The sequence below is a fragment of the Oreochromis aureus genome, linkage group 7 (assembly GCF_013358895.1).
Source record: "Oreochromis aureus strain Israel breed Guangdong linkage group 7, ZZ_aureus, whole genome shotgun sequence".
Classification (NCBI taxonomy): Eukaryota; Metazoa; Chordata; class Actinopteri; order Cichliformes; family Cichlidae; genus Oreochromis; species Oreochromis aureus.
The window spans coordinates 48,761,750-48,783,050 of NC_052948.1; the positions used below are offsets into that span (position 1 = coordinate 48,761,750).

At 41.2% G+C, this 21,301-nt stretch overlaps 1 protein-coding gene across 1 annotated transcript in view; it reads right to left on the reverse strand.

Moving 5' to 3' along the window:
• Nucleotides 1–32: 32 nt before the first annotated feature.
• Nucleotides 33–21,301, reverse strand: part of pcsk5a (proprotein convertase subtilisin/kexin type 5a) — a 35,553-nt gene continuing 14,284 nt past the window's right edge. The window contains exons 18-37 of the mRNA XM_039615854.1: nt 20,952–21,055; nt 20,687–20,825; nt 20,331–20,446; nt 19,980–20,082; nt 18,930–19,066; nt 18,263–18,463; nt 18,102–18,170; nt 17,899–17,941; nt 17,591–17,733; nt 16,129–16,329; nt 14,263–14,343; nt 13,957–14,155; nt 13,346–13,560; nt 10,351–10,593; nt 7,894–8,130; nt 7,578–7,755; nt 6,818–7,035; nt 4,047–4,147; nt 3,459–3,657; nt 33–1,059 (exon numbers count right to left, since the gene is read on the reverse strand). Of these exons, the coding sequence (XP_039471788.1) occupies nt 587–1,059; nt 3,459–3,657; nt 4,047–4,147; nt 6,818–7,035; nt 7,578–7,755; nt 7,894–8,130; nt 10,351–10,593; nt 13,346–13,560; nt 13,957–14,155; nt 14,263–14,343; nt 16,129–16,329; nt 17,591–17,733; nt 17,899–17,941; nt 18,102–18,170; nt 18,263–18,463; nt 18,930–19,066; nt 19,980–20,082; nt 20,331–20,446; nt 20,687–20,825; nt 20,952–21,055 (3,400 nt within the window). The 3' untranslated portion in view covers nt 33–586. The remainder of the gene's footprint in view (nt 1,060–3,458; nt 3,658–4,046; nt 4,148–6,817; nt 7,036–7,577; nt 7,756–7,893; nt 8,131–10,350; nt 10,594–13,345; nt 13,561–13,956; nt 14,156–14,262; nt 14,344–16,128; nt 16,330–17,590; nt 17,734–17,898; nt 17,942–18,101; nt 18,171–18,262; nt 18,464–18,929; nt 19,067–19,979; nt 20,083–20,330; nt 20,447–20,686; nt 20,826–20,951; nt 21,056–21,301) is intronic.

Consider the following 21,301-nt stretch of genomic DNA (forward strand, 5'->3'; position numbering starts at 1 on the left):
AATTACAAATCAGCCACTTTCAACCTGGTGAAGTCACGAGTTGCTCTTTTTTCCTAATGGATTTGTTTGCAAAACTTTATTTGAACAGAATAACCAGGATAACACATACTCAAATTAAATATCAACAACAATAAGCACATGGGAAAAAGAGAAAAACAAAAATAAACAGGGTGATTAATCACATTTTAAACCCCAATCCAACACAATTACACATGGTAATATGATTAATGAAACCATCACAACAAGTAAACTGCCACGATGAAATGTTAAAGATACGCAGAAATGATCGTGCTACAAACAGAGTGTAGCGAATAAAGTTTAATTTTGTTAATTTTATTTTTAAAAAAAGGAAGTTTGGGAGTGTTAAATACCTTTTACTGTTTTTAAACACATTTCACATTGTGTGAATGCAGTTCTAAAAACAGAGCTCATTATGAACACATCTCATGTTTCATTTGGTCAGGCTCATTCAGTAAAGGATAAATGACTCTGTCCCTTGGGGGAAGCGGGAGACAAACAGCACTGGGGAAGAAACGAAGAAGGAAAGAATTGCAAAAGAAATATTATGAGATGGAAAGCATCACGTTCACCGGAACGTGTAGCTTTCATCGTCGTACTCCAGCTCGTCCTCGTTGTCCTCTCCCAGCTGTCCGTATCGGAACTTCCTGTACACTGTGCCGTCCTGGCCCATGTAAACAATGTCCTCATCTTCATCATCGTCGTCATCATTGTCATCATCCTTGTTCCCTGAGCGACGTTCACTGAGGTCGACCAGCTGGGACTCCTGAAATCGGCCGCCAGAGGAGCCGGCTCTGCCGCCGTAAGAAGAAGCAGAGCTGTAGCCGCCTCCGTATCCCCCACCGGAGCCCAGCTTTTCATAGCCGCGGGGAGGGATGTCTGAGCGCACGTTTTTCGAGCGGGAATGTCTGATGAGGATGACGACGGCGACCAGAACCACCACCAGCAGGACGCAGGCTATAATGAAGACTGTCAGGTTACCTCTGGCATCCTCTCCCTCCTCATTCCTGAATGCCAAGTTGGTGCTGAGAATGCACTCACCTGGAAAGAAAGCAGAAGCTTAGACACTAATGCAAAAAGTAACTGTGGTGCCTGAACAGGCGCTTTAATGATAATAAAACTGAAAGGGCAGTCAACAGATTTTGTGCAGGAAGTGAAATTTCCTTGGAATGAAAAGTACCATGAATGTCTTTAGTGGCTTTTCAAAATCTGAAACAAAATGTGAAGTATGAAAGCTTTTGAAGGTGCTCCTGGTTTCCAAAAGTTAAAAAATGTGATATTCACTATGAACTTTTCTACAGTTTGAATCAAAGTGAAGCTCTGTTGGTTGACAACACTGGTGGAAAAAGGTTAACAAGCCCATCAGAAAATACCCTTCTCTGTAAAGAAAAGCCAAGGGAGAAGCTTGTATTTGTAAAACTTGGTTTCATGGGAAGAAAAAACAATACTAGAGGGGAAAAAAATGCAGTTTTAAGTGAGTTAAATAATATTTTAGGCCACATTTGGAGTAAATTATGCCCCACTCTTTTGCTTATAACTGCAGCAACAAAGGATTGAATTTACTACCAATCTGTCTCACTCAGAGTCTTGGCTACATTCATATTTGGAGCTACCTGCCATGCCAGAATTACAGAAAATATAATGTTACTGAAATAACTTCATAAGACTCATAGTCATAGCTGGTCTACTAAATTATCAGCAGAAAATACTGTTTCTGTTTCAGCAGGGTTAAAGGTAATGGTTCAATTAAATGCAGGTTTTACAGTTAAATTCACAATTTGTTAGATTTGTTAGGACAATTTCTGTAGTTTTGCCTTTGTAATATTAAAAATGAGGCCCATAGAGATGACAGTGCAAGTGAACAAGGTCATAATTAAGATGAAAAACACACATAAAAAACTACAAGTAGGCAAATCAACAATAGGCTGCAATCTTAAAAAGCAGAAAAGGATCGGCCAGCTCAGCAACACCAAATAGCCTGAAATTTCACAGACGACAACTAAAGAGATGGTGACAGAATTATTTCCAAGAAAATCATGTTCACAACATCTAAGCTAATCAAGAACACTCTGGGAGGTAGGCATAACAGAGGTTTTACAACAAGGTGGAATCAACTGGTTACACTCAAGAACAAAAAGGCCAGTTTAGACATCTAAAAGAGGCAACAAAATCTGGAGAAGGAGAGAAACAGCTTATGATCCAAAGCATATGACATTACATGTCAACGGAAAAATTATGGCATGGGCATGTTTGGCTGCCAGTGGGAACGGGCCACTAGTGTTTATAAGTGATCAGGCAATCAGGATGAATTGTGAAGTGTACAGAGCTGTAGTCTCTGATTCAGGCAAGTGCTACAAAACTGATCGGGCAGTGCTTCTCAGCGCAACTAGATAATGAACCAAAGCATATTGCAAAAGCAACCCAAGAGTTTCTCAAAGCAACAAAATGGGATATTCTTCAATGAGCAAAACACTGATCTGATCTCAGTCCAAGCTTTTCAGTTATTAAACACACAACTGAAGGCAGAGAGACACACAATTAAGAAGCAAATGCAGTGAAGGTCTGGTAGAGCATTTCAAGGGAGGAAATGCAGTATTTGGTGACGTCCACAGGTTCTAGACTTCAGGTAGCCAGCAACTATGAAGGATTTCCATCCAAGTATTAAAAATAAAATGTAAAATGTAAAATTATATTCTCTCATTTAAGTAATTTTGAACCTCTTAAAATCTGAACACAAAGACTTTGTACAAAAATTACACAGTTAGTGCAAACTTTTTCTTTTTAACCTTGAATTAAAGCTAAAAAAGCAGCTGAAAGTCTGAACTCTGACCACACTGAGCTTTTTTTGTGAAATTACAAATAAATGTGTCTTTTATTGACCTAATAGGAATATAAGCAGAGGAAAAAACAACTCTACAACCAACAGCTCCTCTTACTTCCCAACTAAATAAAATAGCAACTCAGTTGCATTATGGGAAAGGTGTCCAACCTTTAACTGATCATTTCAAACCTGAGGATCTGAGGTTGTTATTTTAGGATCTCTCTTTTCTTGGGGGACATTTTTTAGACCGAGACATCAATCAACTGCTGTAATTTCAAAAAAATAATTAAAAGATTGATCACTAATGAAAAATATAATTAACCACAACCTTTACTCGACAAGTGATGTGATAAGTTTAATCTAAAGATCATCCCTCCCTACCTGTAAGACTTTATTAGTTTAACTCTTTCCCTCAAGATGACCCCCAAATATATATCAATAATGACCATTAGAATAGTAGAATAGGGTTTTTCCTCAGTAGGCTGTGTAGGAAGAGATCATCCTCACTAACTTGCAAGGGAGGAAAGAGTTACGGAAGAAACTTACAACCTGGAAACAATAATAACTCTCAAGATTCTCTGCCACGTCTTTTCAGCATTAAGATAGAAGTTCAGCTTACCCCGTGTCTCTGTGCAGTTACAACAGTCTTGCTGCTGTGTTTTGGTGTCTTCCTCCTCATCTTCGTGGTGGCAACAAAGTAGACAGCGCCCTCCAGCCTCTAAAATAGCCTGAGCAGGACACACGGTGCAGTTGGACGGACCGGGTCCCCGACACTCCAGACAGGAACTATCGCAGTCTTCACACGAGTGGCTTGAACCCTGATGAAGGACAGGGGTGACTCAGAGCTACAGCATTTTTGCATCATAACTACTGATTCTTTGCTTCCAAAAGTTTTTTTTAAAATGCTGAATAAAAGTGCAACCAGCCTCTCAGCACAGTCAATTAACATTCATCTACCTGTCCAACAATTTCAATCAGCAGCCTCACAGCACGAGCTGTGAGGTTTATTTAGAAATTGTGACACAGTAATAATTTTCGCTGTGATGTTTGAGATTTCTCCTGGTGCAGTAATAAACCAGTCTGAATTACATTATGTGATACCTGGGGCCAAAACATTCAAAGTAATTATTTTGCTGAACGACATGTACTCGTATTTTTTAATTTTTTAATGAAAAGTTAATATTTGTGAAATTAAAAATGCTGGTACCTTTATTATGGGATGCTGGCCTTTATCGCATATGGACTCACACCTGCCATATGACAGCAGGTAACCAGGGTAGCATGAGTCACAGGACTCGGGAAGTTTTCCTGTAGGTACATGACAATGTAAAGGGTTAGTCTGATGGTTTTCTGTGTTTTTATTACTGTCAAAAAATCCTTAAAATGCTGTAAATGCTGTGTCAAAATGCAAACTTTTAATATCACCAGCCACCTTCTTTAATTTCACTTAAAGACAAACAGTTCAAATGTTTGCATTATTCTTTTAAAGACAATTTAATCAAGGTATTTAAGGTTGAAGCAGCAGAAACTGCACTCACAGTGGTGTAAAAAGGGTTTGCCCCCTTCCCCCAGGAAGGGGAAAGAAAATCCAGACCCAACCAAACAAGGAGTTCAATTTCAATTTCTCTAGCCACACCCAGGCCTGATTACTGCCACACCTGTTTTCATCAAGAAATCACTAAAATAGGACCTGCCTGACAAAGTGGAGTAGATCAAAAGATTCTCAAAAGCCAGACATCATGCTGCGATCCAAGGGGGATGATGTTTGGCTGGCCCACCAAAATCACTCCAAGAGCACAGCAACAAGTCATTCAAGAGGTCACAAAAGATCCCAGAACAACATCTACAGAACTGCAGGCCTCACATGACTAAGATCAGGGTTCATGGCTCCATCATTAGAAAGAGACTGGGCAAAAATGGCTTGCACTGCACAGTTCATAGACAAAAACCACTACTGAGCAAAAGGAATATAAGGGATTGTCTCTGTTGTGCCAGAAAACATCTTGATGATCCCCAAGACTTTTGGGAAAATACTCTGTGGACCGACAAGATAAAAGTTGAACTTTTTGGAAGGTGTGTGTCCCATTCAAGTGGGGACTTGCTATGGCATGACTTTAAAAAACCCTGCTCGAAAACCCTCCAGTGTGGCTGAATTACGACAATTCTGCAAAGATGAGTGCACAAAAATGCCCACACATTGCTGTAAAAGACTCAGTTATTGCAAACGCTTGATTGTAGTTGTTGCTGCTAAGGGTGGCGCAACCAGTTATTAGGAGTTATTAGGTTTAAGGTTAGTCACTTTTCTCACAGGTCTATGTAGGTTTGGAATGTTTCCCTTAATAATAAACACCTTATTTGTTAACTGCATTTTGTGTGTCTTTGTCTAATATTTAAATTTTTTTGATCTTAACAAACATTTTAAAAAAAATCAGGAAGGGGGCAGACACTTTTTCACACCACTGTAACTGAATGGCTGCTGATGGCTGGCTTCTTCAAAAATGAGAGAGATTCTCATGGACGCTCCTGTTAAGAAGCCCTTTTAGTACTTTACAGTGTTAAAAAGGATGTTTACAAATTGGTACAAAAATGTTTTTGGCCTCTGTCTTTCACAGCTGTGAGGTGTGTGAGCAGAGTGTGATTTGCATGGTGGGAGTATAAAAAAAATATAAAAATTCCTCCCCCCCTTCTGATTTTAGTGCTGCATCTTGAAACTGCCTACAGCGCAAAAAACAATCAAATCAGAAACTGACTTTCACTCTCAGCAGTCGTGTTCCTGTGACAGAAAAGATGACACAGCGTAGGGGGAACGATTGGAGCCATTTCTGAGCCAAGCAACTTTTCAGTAAGCTGCCAAGCACTGAGTGAAAACTACCATTAACAAAATAAAAAAGAAATGATTCGGAGTGTCATGTTTTACAGGAGACTCACCCCCCCAAAGAAAAAAAACCCCTACTACAGCTTCTTATTGAAAATGCTACACTGCAGCTATGCACCAAGGCTGGATGATTCATTCATTGAATCATTCACAGTTAAAACTTTGGTCCATGACGTTGTGAGAATTTTTCACCCTCAAACTCACGAGGGTTAATTATGGCACTTTAAACTGTTTATAACAGGGATGTCAAAATAGTTTTTCATTGTCGGCCACATACAGCCCACTCTGATGTTAAGGAGACTGGACCAGTGAAGCTCTCCTTTCTGTCAGTGTAAAGAAAAAGTATATATTTAATCCCTGAGAGAGCATCATTTAAACTGTGTAGTCATTTAATTGTAATCAAAGCTGCTAAGCCTATGACAATACAGTTAAAAGTCCAAAATTTATACCTTCCGTTACATTTTCCAAAGCCAGTCAGTGGCTGGATTAGAGTCTTTGCCTGGCTGATTCTGCCACCTGGGCCTTATTTTTGACACACGTACACTAACTGCAGTAGTAAATAATTCATAGTTTAACAGGCTTCATAGTATATATGGCAACACTGGTTTCTTTACATCTTTTTACTTTATTTTTTCACATCTCACTCATTAAAAGTGATATATGATATCTAACATTTTTAGACCGCTAATTACTCCTCACCTTTGCTTATTGAAGTAGAGCTCTCAACTTTTTTTTTCCTGGGGCTGGTGTCCTCTGTTGCATTTTAATGAAATTAAGTGACAAATACCATCACTTCCTGTGTAGTTAATTGTACTATTAACAGGAAGTCTGTACTTTAGTTGTGGTGAAGGAAATTCTAACATTTTATTTGTAGTCAGATTAAAAAGCAGGTGTCTGTGTCTGTGGTGGCTTTACATCTTTAATGTACAGTCTGTGATCTACAGTACTATACATCTGTCTGTAACATTTTTAATGTTACTGTCTTCAGAGCTCAAGGTCTCCAATGATTATACAGCTATAGACATGGAGAAAAAAATAGTATAATCAAAATATTATAATGTGTGTGAGTATGCAATACATGAAGCTTTTCCTGACTCTTGTACCTGAGCAGGTTCTGCAGCTGGCGTGGCAGTGCTCGCAGGTCCTGTGCACAGTGTCGTGGTAGTATCCTTGAGGGCATGAGGGGAGACAACGGCCTTCTTTCCGCAAGTAAATGAGGCCCGGAGCGCAGCTCAGGCAGCCGTTCTCCTCATCGCTAATACACTCACCACAACTGGGGTCACACTTTTCACACATTCTTGAGGCAGTGTTTCCATAGTGACTAGCAGATGGACAGATGGTCAAAAGTTATCACAGACTGCATTCAATTAAAAGAAATGAGATTAGAGCTTTGTTATTCCTCAAAGGAAATATCTTTACTCAGATTCACATTTAGCCATAGACATCTATAAATACTAACGTAATGGAGAAGAAAAAGAAAACAAATATTACTCTTGTATTGCTAGGCAATGCTGCTTTGTCTGTATGCTGGTCTGTACAGTCTTTATAACCTGTTTGTGTTTTCTGAGTGAGTATTTAGCTGCATATCAGTTTAACGGTACATTAATTTGACTCCTAATCACCGCCTACCCCCTCAAAAATAAAGTATTATTAGCCTTTTATAGGCTATTTAAATGTCTGACCAAATTAGCTTGTACCTCCATATTGCACCCTGTCCATGTAATTAAAGAGCAACGGTTCAGTGTCTATAACCTATTTGTGCGAATATGCTGATCTTTTTGTTAACGGCTACACTGTCTAACCGCATTTAATGTGATAATATGATGGATGAGCAGCAGAAGGACGGGGGGCAGGTTAAACTACCTGTGCTGGCAGGTCTCCACGCATTCTTTGCCCTCTCGAAATAGGTGGGCTTTGCATGTGAGGCACTCGTGGTTGTGCTTTCCAACACAGGACTGACAGGAAGCGTGGCAGGGTTCGCATTTCTGCCCAGACTGCTGCTCGTAGTAGCCTGTTGGGCATTGATCCACACAGGTGCCATCTGTACCAACAAACACACATGATCACGGGGGCTAAGCAAACATCACAGATGCCTGACAAGCTTTCCAGGACACACAGCCTTGAGAGAAGTCCCTAGCTCTACCGAAAAAAGACGGAAAAAAAAAAGAACTTGACTCACTGAGCAGGAGATGTCTTGGGTTGCAGCTCAGGCAGTGGGTTTTGCCAGGACCTGAACATCTGTAGCAGTATTTGTGACACGGATGGCATTCCCCGTGCTGGTCTATGTACTGGTGAGGCGAGCACTTATTGGCTGATGGAACGCACTGGCTGTTGCCATCCAGCATCTGACCCTCTCTACAGCTGGTGCAGGAGCTAGCATGAGGTCCAAAGCACGTGAGACATGACGCATCGCAGTCTGGAAACAGAATTAGGAAGTAATTCAGTAGGATAGTATCAACGTTTCATCTCGACTTGATATCTATATAATATTTAATATAGTTTAAAAAAAAAAAACATGCCTGGACTAAGTGCCAAAATACGTTTTACGAGTAAAAGTCCTGCAGTGACAATGTTATATAATGTTTTACTTAAGCGTGTCTTTCCAGACTGAGACAAATCTGAAAAGGTTCCCCACCTCAGAATCAGATTATTTTTTTGTACAATAACCTTATTTTAACCTTATTTAAAATTATATCACACATACATTAGGCCATGTATAGTGCTATATACATATATACACATACACACATATATATATACATATACACACACACATATATACACACACACACACACACACACACACACACACACACACACACACACACACACACATATACATATTATATATATATATACATATACACACACACACATATATATACACATATATATACACACACACACACACATATACATATTATATATATGTACATATATATACATATACACAATACTGTAAATATTTTCTAAAATACAAGACCTTAGGAACTGAGGCTGGGACGGAATATGTGGATTTTTATGTCTTTTTTTCAATATTTCTGAGACCTCATAACATCTTAAGCACAAGAGACAGCAATATGAAATTTTGTAATTTCCTTATTACTATGTTGTTCTATTAGGTTGTTTTAATACCTCTCTAAGAAGCCTTGAGTTGATTAAAAAAGTCTACACTGAGAGTGCTAACAGGAACTAGAATATTTCTTTCATATTAAACACCTCAAATTTTCCCAGCGGAGCACTTTGCTCTCAAAGTGCAGTCTTACTTGGGGTCATGGAGTCTCAAAAAAAACAAGAGCCATCAGCTCTCAAACCCTTCTGCAAATCACCAAATCACAACAGCAATCACCTCCAAGAGCTTTATGTTATAAGGTAAAGACCTTATAATAACAGAGAGAAAACCCCAACAATCAGATGACCTCCTATGAACAAGGACTTAGTGGTGACAGTGGGAAAGATAAACTCCCTTTTAACAGGAAGAAACCTCAGAACCAGGCTTAGGGAGGGGCAGCCATCTGCAGAGGCAGAAGAAGCTTGAAGCTTGGGTTTGGGAGACAAATACGCTCTCTCTCTTTTTAAATTATGACTAAAACGTTGCTTTTTCGGTTATTTATCTTTTGATAAAGCTTATAGTTATAGATCAGATTACCCTGAACCATCCTTGAGTCTTCTCTCCTCATCTATTTGCATGCCACTGTTCTTTGTTTTTATCTCTTGTGAAGTTCTGCTTCAGTCTGTTTGTTGTTTATCATCTCTCTGTGCTTTTCTCTCCTCTCTTCCCTTTCCCCTTACCCCCCCCTCCAGCCGGTCACAGCAGATGGCCACCCTCCCACCCTGAGCCTGGTTCTGCTGGAGGTTTCTTCCCTTTAAAGGGACTTTTTTTTGGTTTTGTTTTTCACCCGTCTGCCACCAATTGCTTGCTGAAGGGGGGATTATTGGATCATTGGGTTTCTATCTATAACGTTGTTATCTCTATACTTAAAATACAGAGTGCCTTCAGATGACTAATGTCATTTAAGCTGATCTGGTGCTCTGTACATTTAATTAAATTGAATGGTTTCCACTGATTTGCTTCTCAAGCTACAGGATGACCCTTGAAAACATTTTCTGCAACAAAATTAAACTCTGTCCATTTCACTACACAGCAGACATAGGTACATGCAAGTGGATGCATTTCCGTTGGCAGCTACTTTAAGTAGCAACAAAAGAGGGCATCGCCTACAACATTTTTGCACTTCTGTGTTTTTGAATAGCAAAATCAGAGCGGTGTGTCTTTCTCGAGGGAACTGTCTTTGGCATCTCTCTGCTGTTTTCAAGGTTTGACAGCTGCCTGTTAACCATCTCAGAAGCGCTGCTATTTCAGTCGGGAAACACGCTCAGGCATAGTAGAGAATATAATTGAGAAAATGTATGAAGGGCGCTCTACAGGACAGAAAACACAGCATCAACTTCAGGAGCGATGGGGCTGTCTTTGTCATGCTGTGAACGACTGACAATCACAGTGTATAAGAAGAAATAAATACATAAAGGGGCACGACTTTATGCTGCTGAGGGGAGTCGATCAAATCAAATCAGTCCTGCTCACAAAAAACAAGACAGATGATTTGTGTTTTCTGCTGTGTGATAAATGTCGTACCTTTACAGTCTCCTGTTATACCATCCAAATAGGTATGGGAGGGACACGCTCCAAGACATGCCCCGTTGTGCAGGGTGGCCTCTGCGTCTGTGCAGGCGTCACAGTCGTTGCTGTTTGGACCGTCGCACAAAGCGCAGTCCGGGTGGCACTGCAAACACCTGCCTTGCTCTTTGTCCTCAAAGAACCTCTCCGGACAGTCTAGCACACACAGGCCCTCGTGGAGAAAGTGATACTCCTCACAGCCTGTGCCAAGAACACCTCATAAATGCAGGAAGGATTTACTCTATGTATAAGAATCAGAGCCCTGTCGTCAGTGCTGGATGTACTTCAAGTTAAAATTTAACAGATTTTTTTTCCAACGTGAAGACAAGCAAATCGGCAACTGTTATTCATCAGACAAAGATCAGTGTTATCAGCCATGGTTTTGGCTTCTTTGGCTTATTTGTTGAAGTTTGGTCCATATTCAACTGATTCTCCCGTTTCTAAGTGTTCATGTTTTGCCCGTGTTTCCTTATCTTTGTCTAGTTTAGCTTTGTTTATGTGCGTTTTGTGTATCAAGGCTCAGGTTGGTTACACCTGTGTTCATTATTTGTACCTATTCTCTGGGTATTTATAGCCCCGCCTCTCCCTCGGTCTCATCAGTCTGTTGGCTGCTTCTATTTTTGCACATGAGGCGTGGCACAGCTGGAATACACAAACCAGGGTCTGATGAGGACACTGCACCCACTAGTCCTTTGTGTTCACAACTCGTTTTAGCCTTTCAGGGTGATCAAATGTGCGATCCAATGTCTGCCCTTCAACATTTGAGTGTTTTATGATAAAATAATTTTAAAAAGGTACATCTTGTGACATTGTGCTGTGCTGTAAATTCCATTTAAAGTAGAACTGTGTTGTCATGAACCCTGTTCATTAAGCAGGAGGCTTTAACAAAACAATAGAAAGATGATGCAGCTGTGTCACGTGTCAAGATTAATTGATCACTTTAAAATGATGGCTCTGACGCAAGGATGTCTCTCCTCGTGTCTCTTCCTCTCCTCCCAAATCTCTGTGAGGAGCACGAGGAGAGGAGGTGAGGAAACTGATAAACAAGAAGAAGGCATCCACAAACACACAGAGCCTAAACCTTGTACACGTTGGCCTTAGAAAATTTGTTTGAAAGGGTTCAAGTAAGCTTATTGTGTGCTTGAATTATTATTTTTATATTTATTTCTGACACGAGTTTAACACATCTGGGAGCAAGTCTAATTCTATCAGCCTTATTCTGTCAGGGTTGCCGTTGATGGGGTTACAGCTTTTAAGTGACACAGTCGGCATTGTTTGCCACCTTTCTTTCCTGGCATTTAATTGGCATTATAGAGCGAGATTCCTGCCTCGCTTACTGACAGCAGCACACGAAAAAGACACACATTCATAGAGCTCTTAAAAAAAGAGAGAGAGAAAAAAAATCAAACATACCGTACAGTGCTATTCCTCACTCACATACTGCTGCTTTGGCTGCAGCCAGTGTGTGGCTTTTAATTTAGGTCTTTTGCTTACTGCCAACAGACTTTGTCAGTGGTTTGCGACTGGTCGTGCTAGCGACACTGCCTTCTTCATGTGCACGAGCTGTGCATGAGCTCACAGCTAGACTGGTGCAATGGCTGAGCTGGATTGCTGGTGTTAGGGTAAGTGAAACTCTGAGTTTGCTAATTTTTTTGATACAAACCATTATTCATTTGGAGTCATATTTCTGATCATCAGCTGATTAAAAGTGCAATGTACCCACATTTTTACCTCTGTTTTTGGTCTCCACCATCTACTGAGTTCAGTTCTGAACAGATAACTAAGCTACTTTGTTATTTAGTCAACTTTGGGGTGACTTGGTGAAATCGAAACAGCTGAACAACAGCTATAAAACTCTATAAAGTTGCATTTGAAAAAAAGACAATGTTGATGTATTTAATGAAGGAATTGAATTAAGTAATGATTGTTTGTTTGAGAGGTGACACAAAAACTACCTTCTATCTTCTATAAAATCAAAGGTTTTGGCAGTTGGTCTGGAGCATTCAGATGTGTGTTAACACATGACAAGCAGGAAAGTCTACAGCAACAAAAATGACCTTAGAGAAGCAATTGTTGCTGCCCATCATTCAGGGAAGGGTTGTAAAGCCCTTTCCAAATAACTTCAAGTGCATCACTCTGCAGCGAGAAGGATCATTCACAAATGGAAAAAAAAAAAAACATTCAACACAGTTGCCAATCCTCCCAGGAGTGGATGCTGCAGCAAATTCACCCCAAGGTCAGACTGTGCAACACTCAGACAAAATACAAAAAAACTTGATAGGCCATGCAACAGGACAATGATCCCAAGCACAGCGGCACATCTACAAAAAATGACTGAAAAGGATGAGAATATAAAGCACCTTGAGCTATATAAGTAAAACTGAATTGGATCCCGGCGTTGCAATAGTTCAGCCAAAAACCACATCTCAACTGAAATTGTGAGACAGAAACATAAACAAACCGTAATAAATGAAAGCAACAATGTAATGTAAATCTCTCCACAACAATGTGAGAGACTGATACAGTTATACGGAAAATTATTTACTGTTTATTATGAAGTTTTTAAAAATTATGCCCCGATAAATAAAACATTAAAACTTAAAGGTGGTGCACTTTCTTTTTCATGTGATTGTACAACTCAACCTGGGGGAAACATGACGATGTGTTTGAAATTGTACTGCTGTCCAATAGTTATTTTAAGTATTTAACTAAAAATCCGAAATGGCAACCCCACAGTAATGCTTTAGGAAAAAATAAATGCTTATAGTTATAAAGAATATGCTGTACAGGAAGCATGCATACTGCTTGCTGTGTTGTAATGCTGCTGGTAATCATATGGAGTCAGTCATGCATGCAGACTAAAGAATACTAAAAGCACAGAAAGAGCTAAAAGTGGAAGACTGAAAAAGCTCTTACAGCTGAATTTGTCATAGTTTGCATTGCATTTCTGTACCTGTGCAAACGCCGAGTGGGTCGCACTCCTGGCAGGCTGAGGGGCAGGGTTGGCATTCTCTTTCCTGGACAGTGTGTGCTGGAGGACACTTGTCTACACATTGGTGCTTGTGTAGGAGAAGAGGTTCTTCACAGCTGAGGCAGTGGGTAGCATTCCTCGCACAGGATGCACAGCCAGGTGCACAGCTATGACAAACCTGGCCTGCAGGAAAGCCCCTATTGGAAGCAACAAAGAGCTTGATGGACAGGTAGAAAACGCAGGGCAGCACACTTAAAATATACTTTCCTTTAGGTTTGTATTTATTCTGTTATTCTTTGTTCTTGCTGCAAACCATGTATGAATAACATATACTGGTAAAGGAGGCCACTTAGCAAATAGTAAAAAAAGGTCACATGGTCAGAAAGTTTAAATGAAGCTCGATAGCTTGGAGCTTCAGCAAGATCAATATATGCTTCTGGCTTTAAGGACATAAAAAAATTAATAGAACATCAAGTATGAAATGTCAAAATCACAGGCATCTTCTGACATTTATTTTTGGCTCGCCAGAAGACGTGCCTCAAACATCTTGTGTGACATTTAGAAGATAGCAGCAATAGGATCGACCTCCTGACCTCACACACTCTTGAACACACTGCCCATCCTGCAGGAACAACTGAGCTTTGCGAGCGCTCTGGCAGCGGATGCAGTGCTGAGCGTCCACACACTGCAAACAACCTGCAGGGCACGCCTCGCACACACCGCTCAGCTGACTGGCAGCGAAGCCCCCCGGACACTTTAACACACATGTTTGCTGCGTGGTCAAAAATCGCCCTGAAGGACAGATGACAAAAGATGAACGTCATCATTGTTAGCTCAGAGCTCAGACAGCAAGCTGCTGAGGTCTGAAACAGCATACAAACACTAAACCAGTGACAAACCTTTTGCACATTTTGTACACTGGTTCTTCTCCGGTCCAGAGCAGGACTCACAGGAAGGGTGGCAGTCCTCGCACTCCCCATCTGGAGGGCGACAACACTACGATCATCATAAAGTGTCATGTAACAACACAACACATAACAGACGCAAACTGACCCAGAACCAGGTGTATTTTGCTATTGTGACTGATAAACTTCATTCATGTACTGAAAGCATTTGTTAAAAAAATTACGTTTTAATCATTTGAAACCTCAGAGAATCGTTGCCAATCTTCTTATACCGGACACTTTATTATTTATTAGGGACACTCGCTAGTACTGGGCTGGACACTTGACCAGCAACAATGCTCAAGCAGGCTATAGCATTTCTCAGTAATGAAGGTGAACTCAGTCTGGGACCAACAAGCATGACACATTCAAAGTGACTTAAATCAGCTTTCTTCCCCATTCTGTGGGGAAGATGTGGTACGGTGTGTGGGATGGAGAGATTTCGCAGGTCTTTCCTCCCCACTGCTGTCAGACTCCACAATAAAGACTTTAACTGATCAAACACACACATCCACAAATGTGCAATAACACTAATGTGCAATAATCTTTTCTGGCATCGTTGTATTTTTACTCAATTGTATATAGCATTTGTACTCTATTTTTATCTCATTGTATATTTTATTCTATTTTTATTCTACTGTATATAGTATTTTATTTTATTCTATTCTGTACAGTTGTGTACTGTATTTATTCTTATTTTATTTTATTCTAATTTTTGCTTCATAACTCTTGCGCTGTCCACTTCCTGCTGTGACAAAACAAATTTCCCACGTGTGGGACTAATAAAGGTTATCTTATCTTATCTTATCTGATGCTCAGTTTGACATTAAGCAGGTCATCTTGACCGTCTATATATGCCTAAATCCACCGAGTTGCAGATTTGATATCTGCTTTAATAAGCAGTTACAGATATCTAAACATGCACATATGTGTACAGCTACCAGTCTTGAGGCTGGTGAGGCTAACACTGTCCAAACTCTTAAAACATCTACAAAGAAGTTTTTATTCAATTCAACTGATTTTTTTGTAATGTCTGAACACTAAAAATGTCAAAATATTACTATTTACTGTCAGTGACTTCTACGATTCTCCTCACCACATTTGACGGAAACTTTTGTACCTTTTGACAGAGACAGCAAATCTGTGTTCTGTGGTCAGTTTGTATGTTTAGTAATCTTTCATAGCTTCTACTTTTGACTGAAATGGCTCGATCACGACATGAATACTGAAACACGCTGAGGTGATAACAGTGAGGTTTGTTTGCAAAACATGCAGCTACAGTTCACACAAAGTGGGAAAAAACTAATTCCAACATAATCATGGGAAAACAGATTCAACAGATGATACATTACTCATCTGTCTAACTTATCTAAGCTATGGAAGACTTGTACCTAAAACAAGTACTCATTTGAAACTTAAATTGACCTTTGTCACTGCTCAGATTTAAAGTTTCAGAATAACTTTATTCCCCGTGCTCGTTTTCAATCTTTGTATTAACCTATGCACTTTTCTCAGAGTTATTTAAGTTTCTAATAATTAAGATGTCTTGCCTCAAACTAATTACCATACATTGTTTAAGGTCTGTCAAACTAATTTGCGTAGGGAACAAAATGTTCAACGCACACAATCAATTATTTCTAATTCTGTGTCTGGCTGACATGCATTCTGTTTTGGGTACTTAAGTTGGCACAGAGTTCAGGGACAGTGGCACACAGACCAATTACCCTCCAAGATTTCTTTTCTGCTCCTGTGAAAGTGCCTAAATCCCCGATTCATTATGGGCAGACAGATGGATTAGTGGAATACAAGTATTAGTCTCACCGCTGAGAAAGGTCTTAATGGGACAGACCTCATGGTCAGACACACACTCTCCGTTTTCTAGCGCCTTTCCCTCCTCACACGACAGACAGTCCTCGTCCTCGGGGCCGCTACATGTCACACAGTCCGAGTGACACTCCTCGCAGTTATTGGAGTCTTCATCGCCGTAGAAACCATCCGGACATTCTGAAACGCACTTCCCCTCTGAGGAAAAAAAAACGTAGCCTCTGATAAGTGCTTCATGTGATCCAGGTGGGCAGGCTCCACTTTACATTAAAGCAGCCTTCACCAGTTTCACACATCAGTTTAAAACGTTTAGAATTACTAAAATACTAAATTACCCAAACACAGTATTACTGTCTATTAATATATGAAAAAATAAGTCATGTGCATTGGTTTTTAATGATTGCTCTAATAAATGACTAACCATACTAACCATCTGTGAGTGTTTTTTCTAAGTACGAGAGAGAAAATATATTTTTACTGAAGACTGGGAGGACTGGGAGGACTGGTGAGGTCCAACTGGTCCTGGATTTTGCATGTTGTCTCAAAGCTTTTCTTTCTTTTCTAGCTTCCAAAAAAATCTGGCCATAGGTGAGAATGGTTGTGTGTGTTTCTTTGTCAGCCCTGCAACAGATTGGTGACTTGTCCAGGGTGCACCCTGATCCTTGCCCTATGTCAGCTGGGATAGTCACCCTCCATCACACCCTTCATGGGCCTGAGCTGGATAAGTGGAAGAAAATGGATCTTCTTCATCTTCCAGCTGCTCCCTTTAGGAGTCACAGCAGATCATCTGCCTCCATGTTACACTCTCTCTGTCAGACCAACCATCTGCATATCCTCCATCACTACATCTATGAAATGGATGGATATGCCATTTTTATAAAATAATATTTCAGTTTTTGTTTGCTTGTGCACTAACTGACCTATTCAGTTACTTGCCTATTGTATTTTCTATCTACATCTGCATTTATTTTCAGTTATAATGTATTTAATGGCACGCATCACAAAAATCCATCTGCTCTCATGCTCTTAAAAAATGATTTCATATGTCATTGCAAATAAAATGATGGCAGGGCCTCTATCCATGCTGATAACTTATAGCACTTCAATAACAACGATGTAAATAATCCTTTATAAACTTCAAAAATATTTATCCCCAAAATGCTGATGTAAGTAATTTCATTACATGAAGATTTTCCATATAATTCTGTTACATACTTACAATGTAAAAATGTTAAATTTAATGGAATCTGGTCTAATGAAATGTAAATGTAAATTGATTTGTATGCATTCAGTTTATACTGAGCATATTTTCCTGTATGATTAATTATTTGAATGAATAATGAATTTGATTTTATAGATTTTAGTTGCATTTTGTGCAAAATGATTGTTTCAGTGTGTATATGGGCGGAAAATATTCTTTGAGTGTAGCTTCACGTCTTACCCGACGGGGGCAAATTACCTAATAAGAAGAGGTCGCTCTCACACCAGTAGCACTCGTGTTCATCGCAGCTCACGCAGTTGTCGTCACACGGAACGCAGGTCATTTCTTCTTCTACGCTGTACGTCTTAGCCGGGCAGTTTTTGTAGCAGCCATCCTGGAAACTGACGACAAAAAGCAGCGGTTGATGTTTCCATCACACACAAGCATGAGCTCTACTCTCACTGCAAGCGGAGGTCTTTTGCATTAGCTCAGAGATTAAATGAAAGAGAAAAGTGAGCCCAGAGTGGCGAGATCACACACGGCGAGAGCGAAGCACACAGCCTTACTTGTAAAAGCCCTCAATGCAGGACAGACAATGCCTGGGGTTATCTGTCGAAAGCAGACCAAAAAAAAAAAAATTCAGCTGCCTTTTTTTTTAAGAGGACCTACAGGGGCGGGGACACCTTCAACGTGGTCTGGGAGGAAAATTTGTTCTACTGTGGGCGGCATTCATTTGGGAAAACTTTACGGCTACTGGGTCGTGACTTACACAGGACACACTTCTTGCAGCCTTCCTCGCAGGTCATGCAGTCGTCATAATCTGGGTCTTCCACCTCACCTGAGAAAGGAGATAGAGGGCGGCGGGTGAGAGCACGAGGTCAGTGTGGACAGGTGTGAAACAACGCTACATCAACGTGCTACCTTGCTTACCTTCCCCACACTCCAGCTTAACACAGCGTCCATCAGAGACATAGTAGGAGGAGTTACACTTCAGGCAGTGGTTGGGGCCTGTGCAGAGTCGGCAGTGGGCTACACAGGGCTCGCAGGTCCTCTGCTTGGTGTGGTAGAAAGCCTCAGGACAGGCGTCCAGACACACGCCTTTATAGAGGTAACGCTCCACCTTAAACTTATCTGGAGAATAAACAGCAATTTCACTAGAAAACCACGTCTGTAGTTAGGTTTGAGGCCATTTCTTTAAGAGAATGGTGAATGAACTAAGCGTTAATCTGTGGCTGGGGTTTGGGGAAGGCCTCAGTGAGGACTGCCTGCGGCTCACGGGGCCTCCACATGGATTCATGAAGAGTGTGAGAAACAATAAAGACAGAGTCAGGGAGGGTGGGGCATGAAAATGAGGACGAACCCGTTTGTACACCTGTACATGGTGTGCACCACGCCTCTCATTTTATCACAGCTGGGATAGGCTCCAGCCTAAATGTCAAAGTTTTAGTGTAGCCCTTGGGGAATTTGTAGCTTTATTTTTACTAAATATCATTTTTCCTTCCTTTTCTTCTTTTTAATGTCTCAGCCAGGTTTCCATTCACATACTGCACACACCACGTCACACTTACCGAGCGCGACCTACTCATTTCGTACTCACCGGTGTCACAGCTCGTGCAGTTGGCAGGCCCCGCGTCCACACACGCGGCGCAGGTGTGGTCGCACAGGTGACACCGGCCACCCGACTGGTACTTCCCACTGGCGCATCCCACCACACAGCGGCCCTCATCCAGAGCCCTGTAGCAGGCAACATCAACATCACAAAATCAACACATATGAATTATAAGTATGTAAATGAGCTGAACTCATTTAAATCCCAGCGTGTACCATATGGCGCATTTACACAGATGTAGCTGGATGTGCCGACAAAGGGAGGAGGAGAAGAAAGGGTGGGAATGTTGGCTGAAATGTGGGTAATGTGGGAGTCTTTTTTTTTTACATTTTATCCATGAGGAGTATCAGGGAGACATCTGGTCAGCAGGATGACAACAATAGCCATGAGCTGTATGCTTCATTCATGACAAGAAGTGGAGTCCTGTCACAGATGCTATCTCCCTCACAGAGCTCTCTCCAATCATGGAGTCAGAACTTGGATTACAGGAACAGAAAGGGCGATAGGATGATGCTTATCATCCTAATTAAATGTTTAGGTACAGTTTCCTTGAGGCAACTTGTAAAAAACTAACAGACCATAAATGGCACATTTTGTGCTTTATTTATATTTTGCTCCAAGTGGGCAGCTTGGGTGGAGTACATCTGTAGTTTGTGAGGGCTGCCTGAACCCAGAGTTAGTCAGTTTGCAGTGGCACATGACAAAGAAAAGCAGCAGATAATCCTCTCAGGTCGAAGCTTTGAAACAGACATTCTTTTTTGTGCTATTTTTACGTAAAATAAAAGAAATAATTATTTATCCAGAGGTTTGATGGGTATATATATATTTTTAAATCACCTTGTCGTAATTGTTTCAGCTGTATACCAAGGCTTATTTCATCATATTACATAGAAAGGATCAATGTCTTACTAGCTTGCAAAAAATAGCAATAACAATTCATCTGGGAAATATTATTTCAGGCTCACACACAGCAAAATATCTCGTATTATAGAGAAACAGTGGCATGCACTCAATCTAAAACAGTCAAGTCCAGCTCACTGTGAAGAAATACAGCTGATGCAGTCTTCACTTTGCGGCCCTGTGCACTTCAGGCACGTTGCGTGGCACGCGTGGCACTCCCCGTTACTGTCCTGGTACTCTCCTGTTAGACAGAGAGCAGGAGAAGCACACTGACTCAGAAATGAATAACCATCTGAGGTGCAGAGGTGGCTTTCACGTGCCACAGCTGAATGACTTCTGGTTAAAAAAAAATCTGAATGACTCAGAGATGAGAATGCATATTTCATGCTAAACTGACACATATTAATGGATTTTGCTTCTGCGTTAAATATCATTTAAATTTATGAACCAAACGTGTCAAGAATAAAACGTGGATGACGGCCGACCGACCGTCCGTGCACTCGGTGTTAACAACACACGCTCCCCTCTGCAGGCTGTGACCGCTGGAACAGCTGCTGCAGTTCCATCGGCTCGGCCCCACACAGGTGAGACAGCTGGCGTCACACCTGAAGAGAGGAGCACAGAGAGTGAACAAGTGAACCCTTCACACAAAAATCCTGACCACACACACTCAAAACACACACACAGAAAAAATAACTAAACCCCACTCCATACAGGCGCACAGCAACAACAAACACGAGTGCCAAAACAAGCACAAACACACATGGAAGCCAACCACCAGAATAAGGCCTGCCACCAGCAGATAAACAAACCTCCCACACCTGAACACACACCAGTGAGCTCACCTCCTACATATCCTGTGCCCATCAGCTATCTCTGGGTTTGGTTCTGTGGCGTAGAAGCCAGCACTGCAGGAGGACACGCACCTCCACTCCTCCATCAAGTAGCCTTCTGCACAAGTGTTGCACGCCTCAACACCTGCACCTGGTGCAGCATGAGGCAGACACACACACACTTAACTGGATTACTGGATAAAGGACATAAAGGAGCAATGCAAACGGCAGCAGTAAAAACCAAAACCAAAATGTGACTTTTGACCCCCGCTCTCACCTGCACAGGTAGCGCAGGCCTGGTGACAAGGCCTGCACGCGACTTCCTGCGGGTCGTGGTAGAATCCGGCCGCGCAGCTTCGCTGGCACCGGTTCCCCTGTAGACTAGAGAGGATGGAGCGAGCATGTGGCACCGTGACACACACAGTCAATCATGTGACACCAAAACGGATGAGTCACTGCTTTCATCCCACAGCAACACCACCACAAACACTCAGTGAACTGAGTCAGTGAACGCTTTATTCCGGAAACTTCGAACTCTTTGTCTGAGATGTTTTGTCCTTTCACGTAGCGATACAGCAAAGTGTCGATTAAGACAAACTTGTCTTTCTCGAAATGTTATGATTCTGC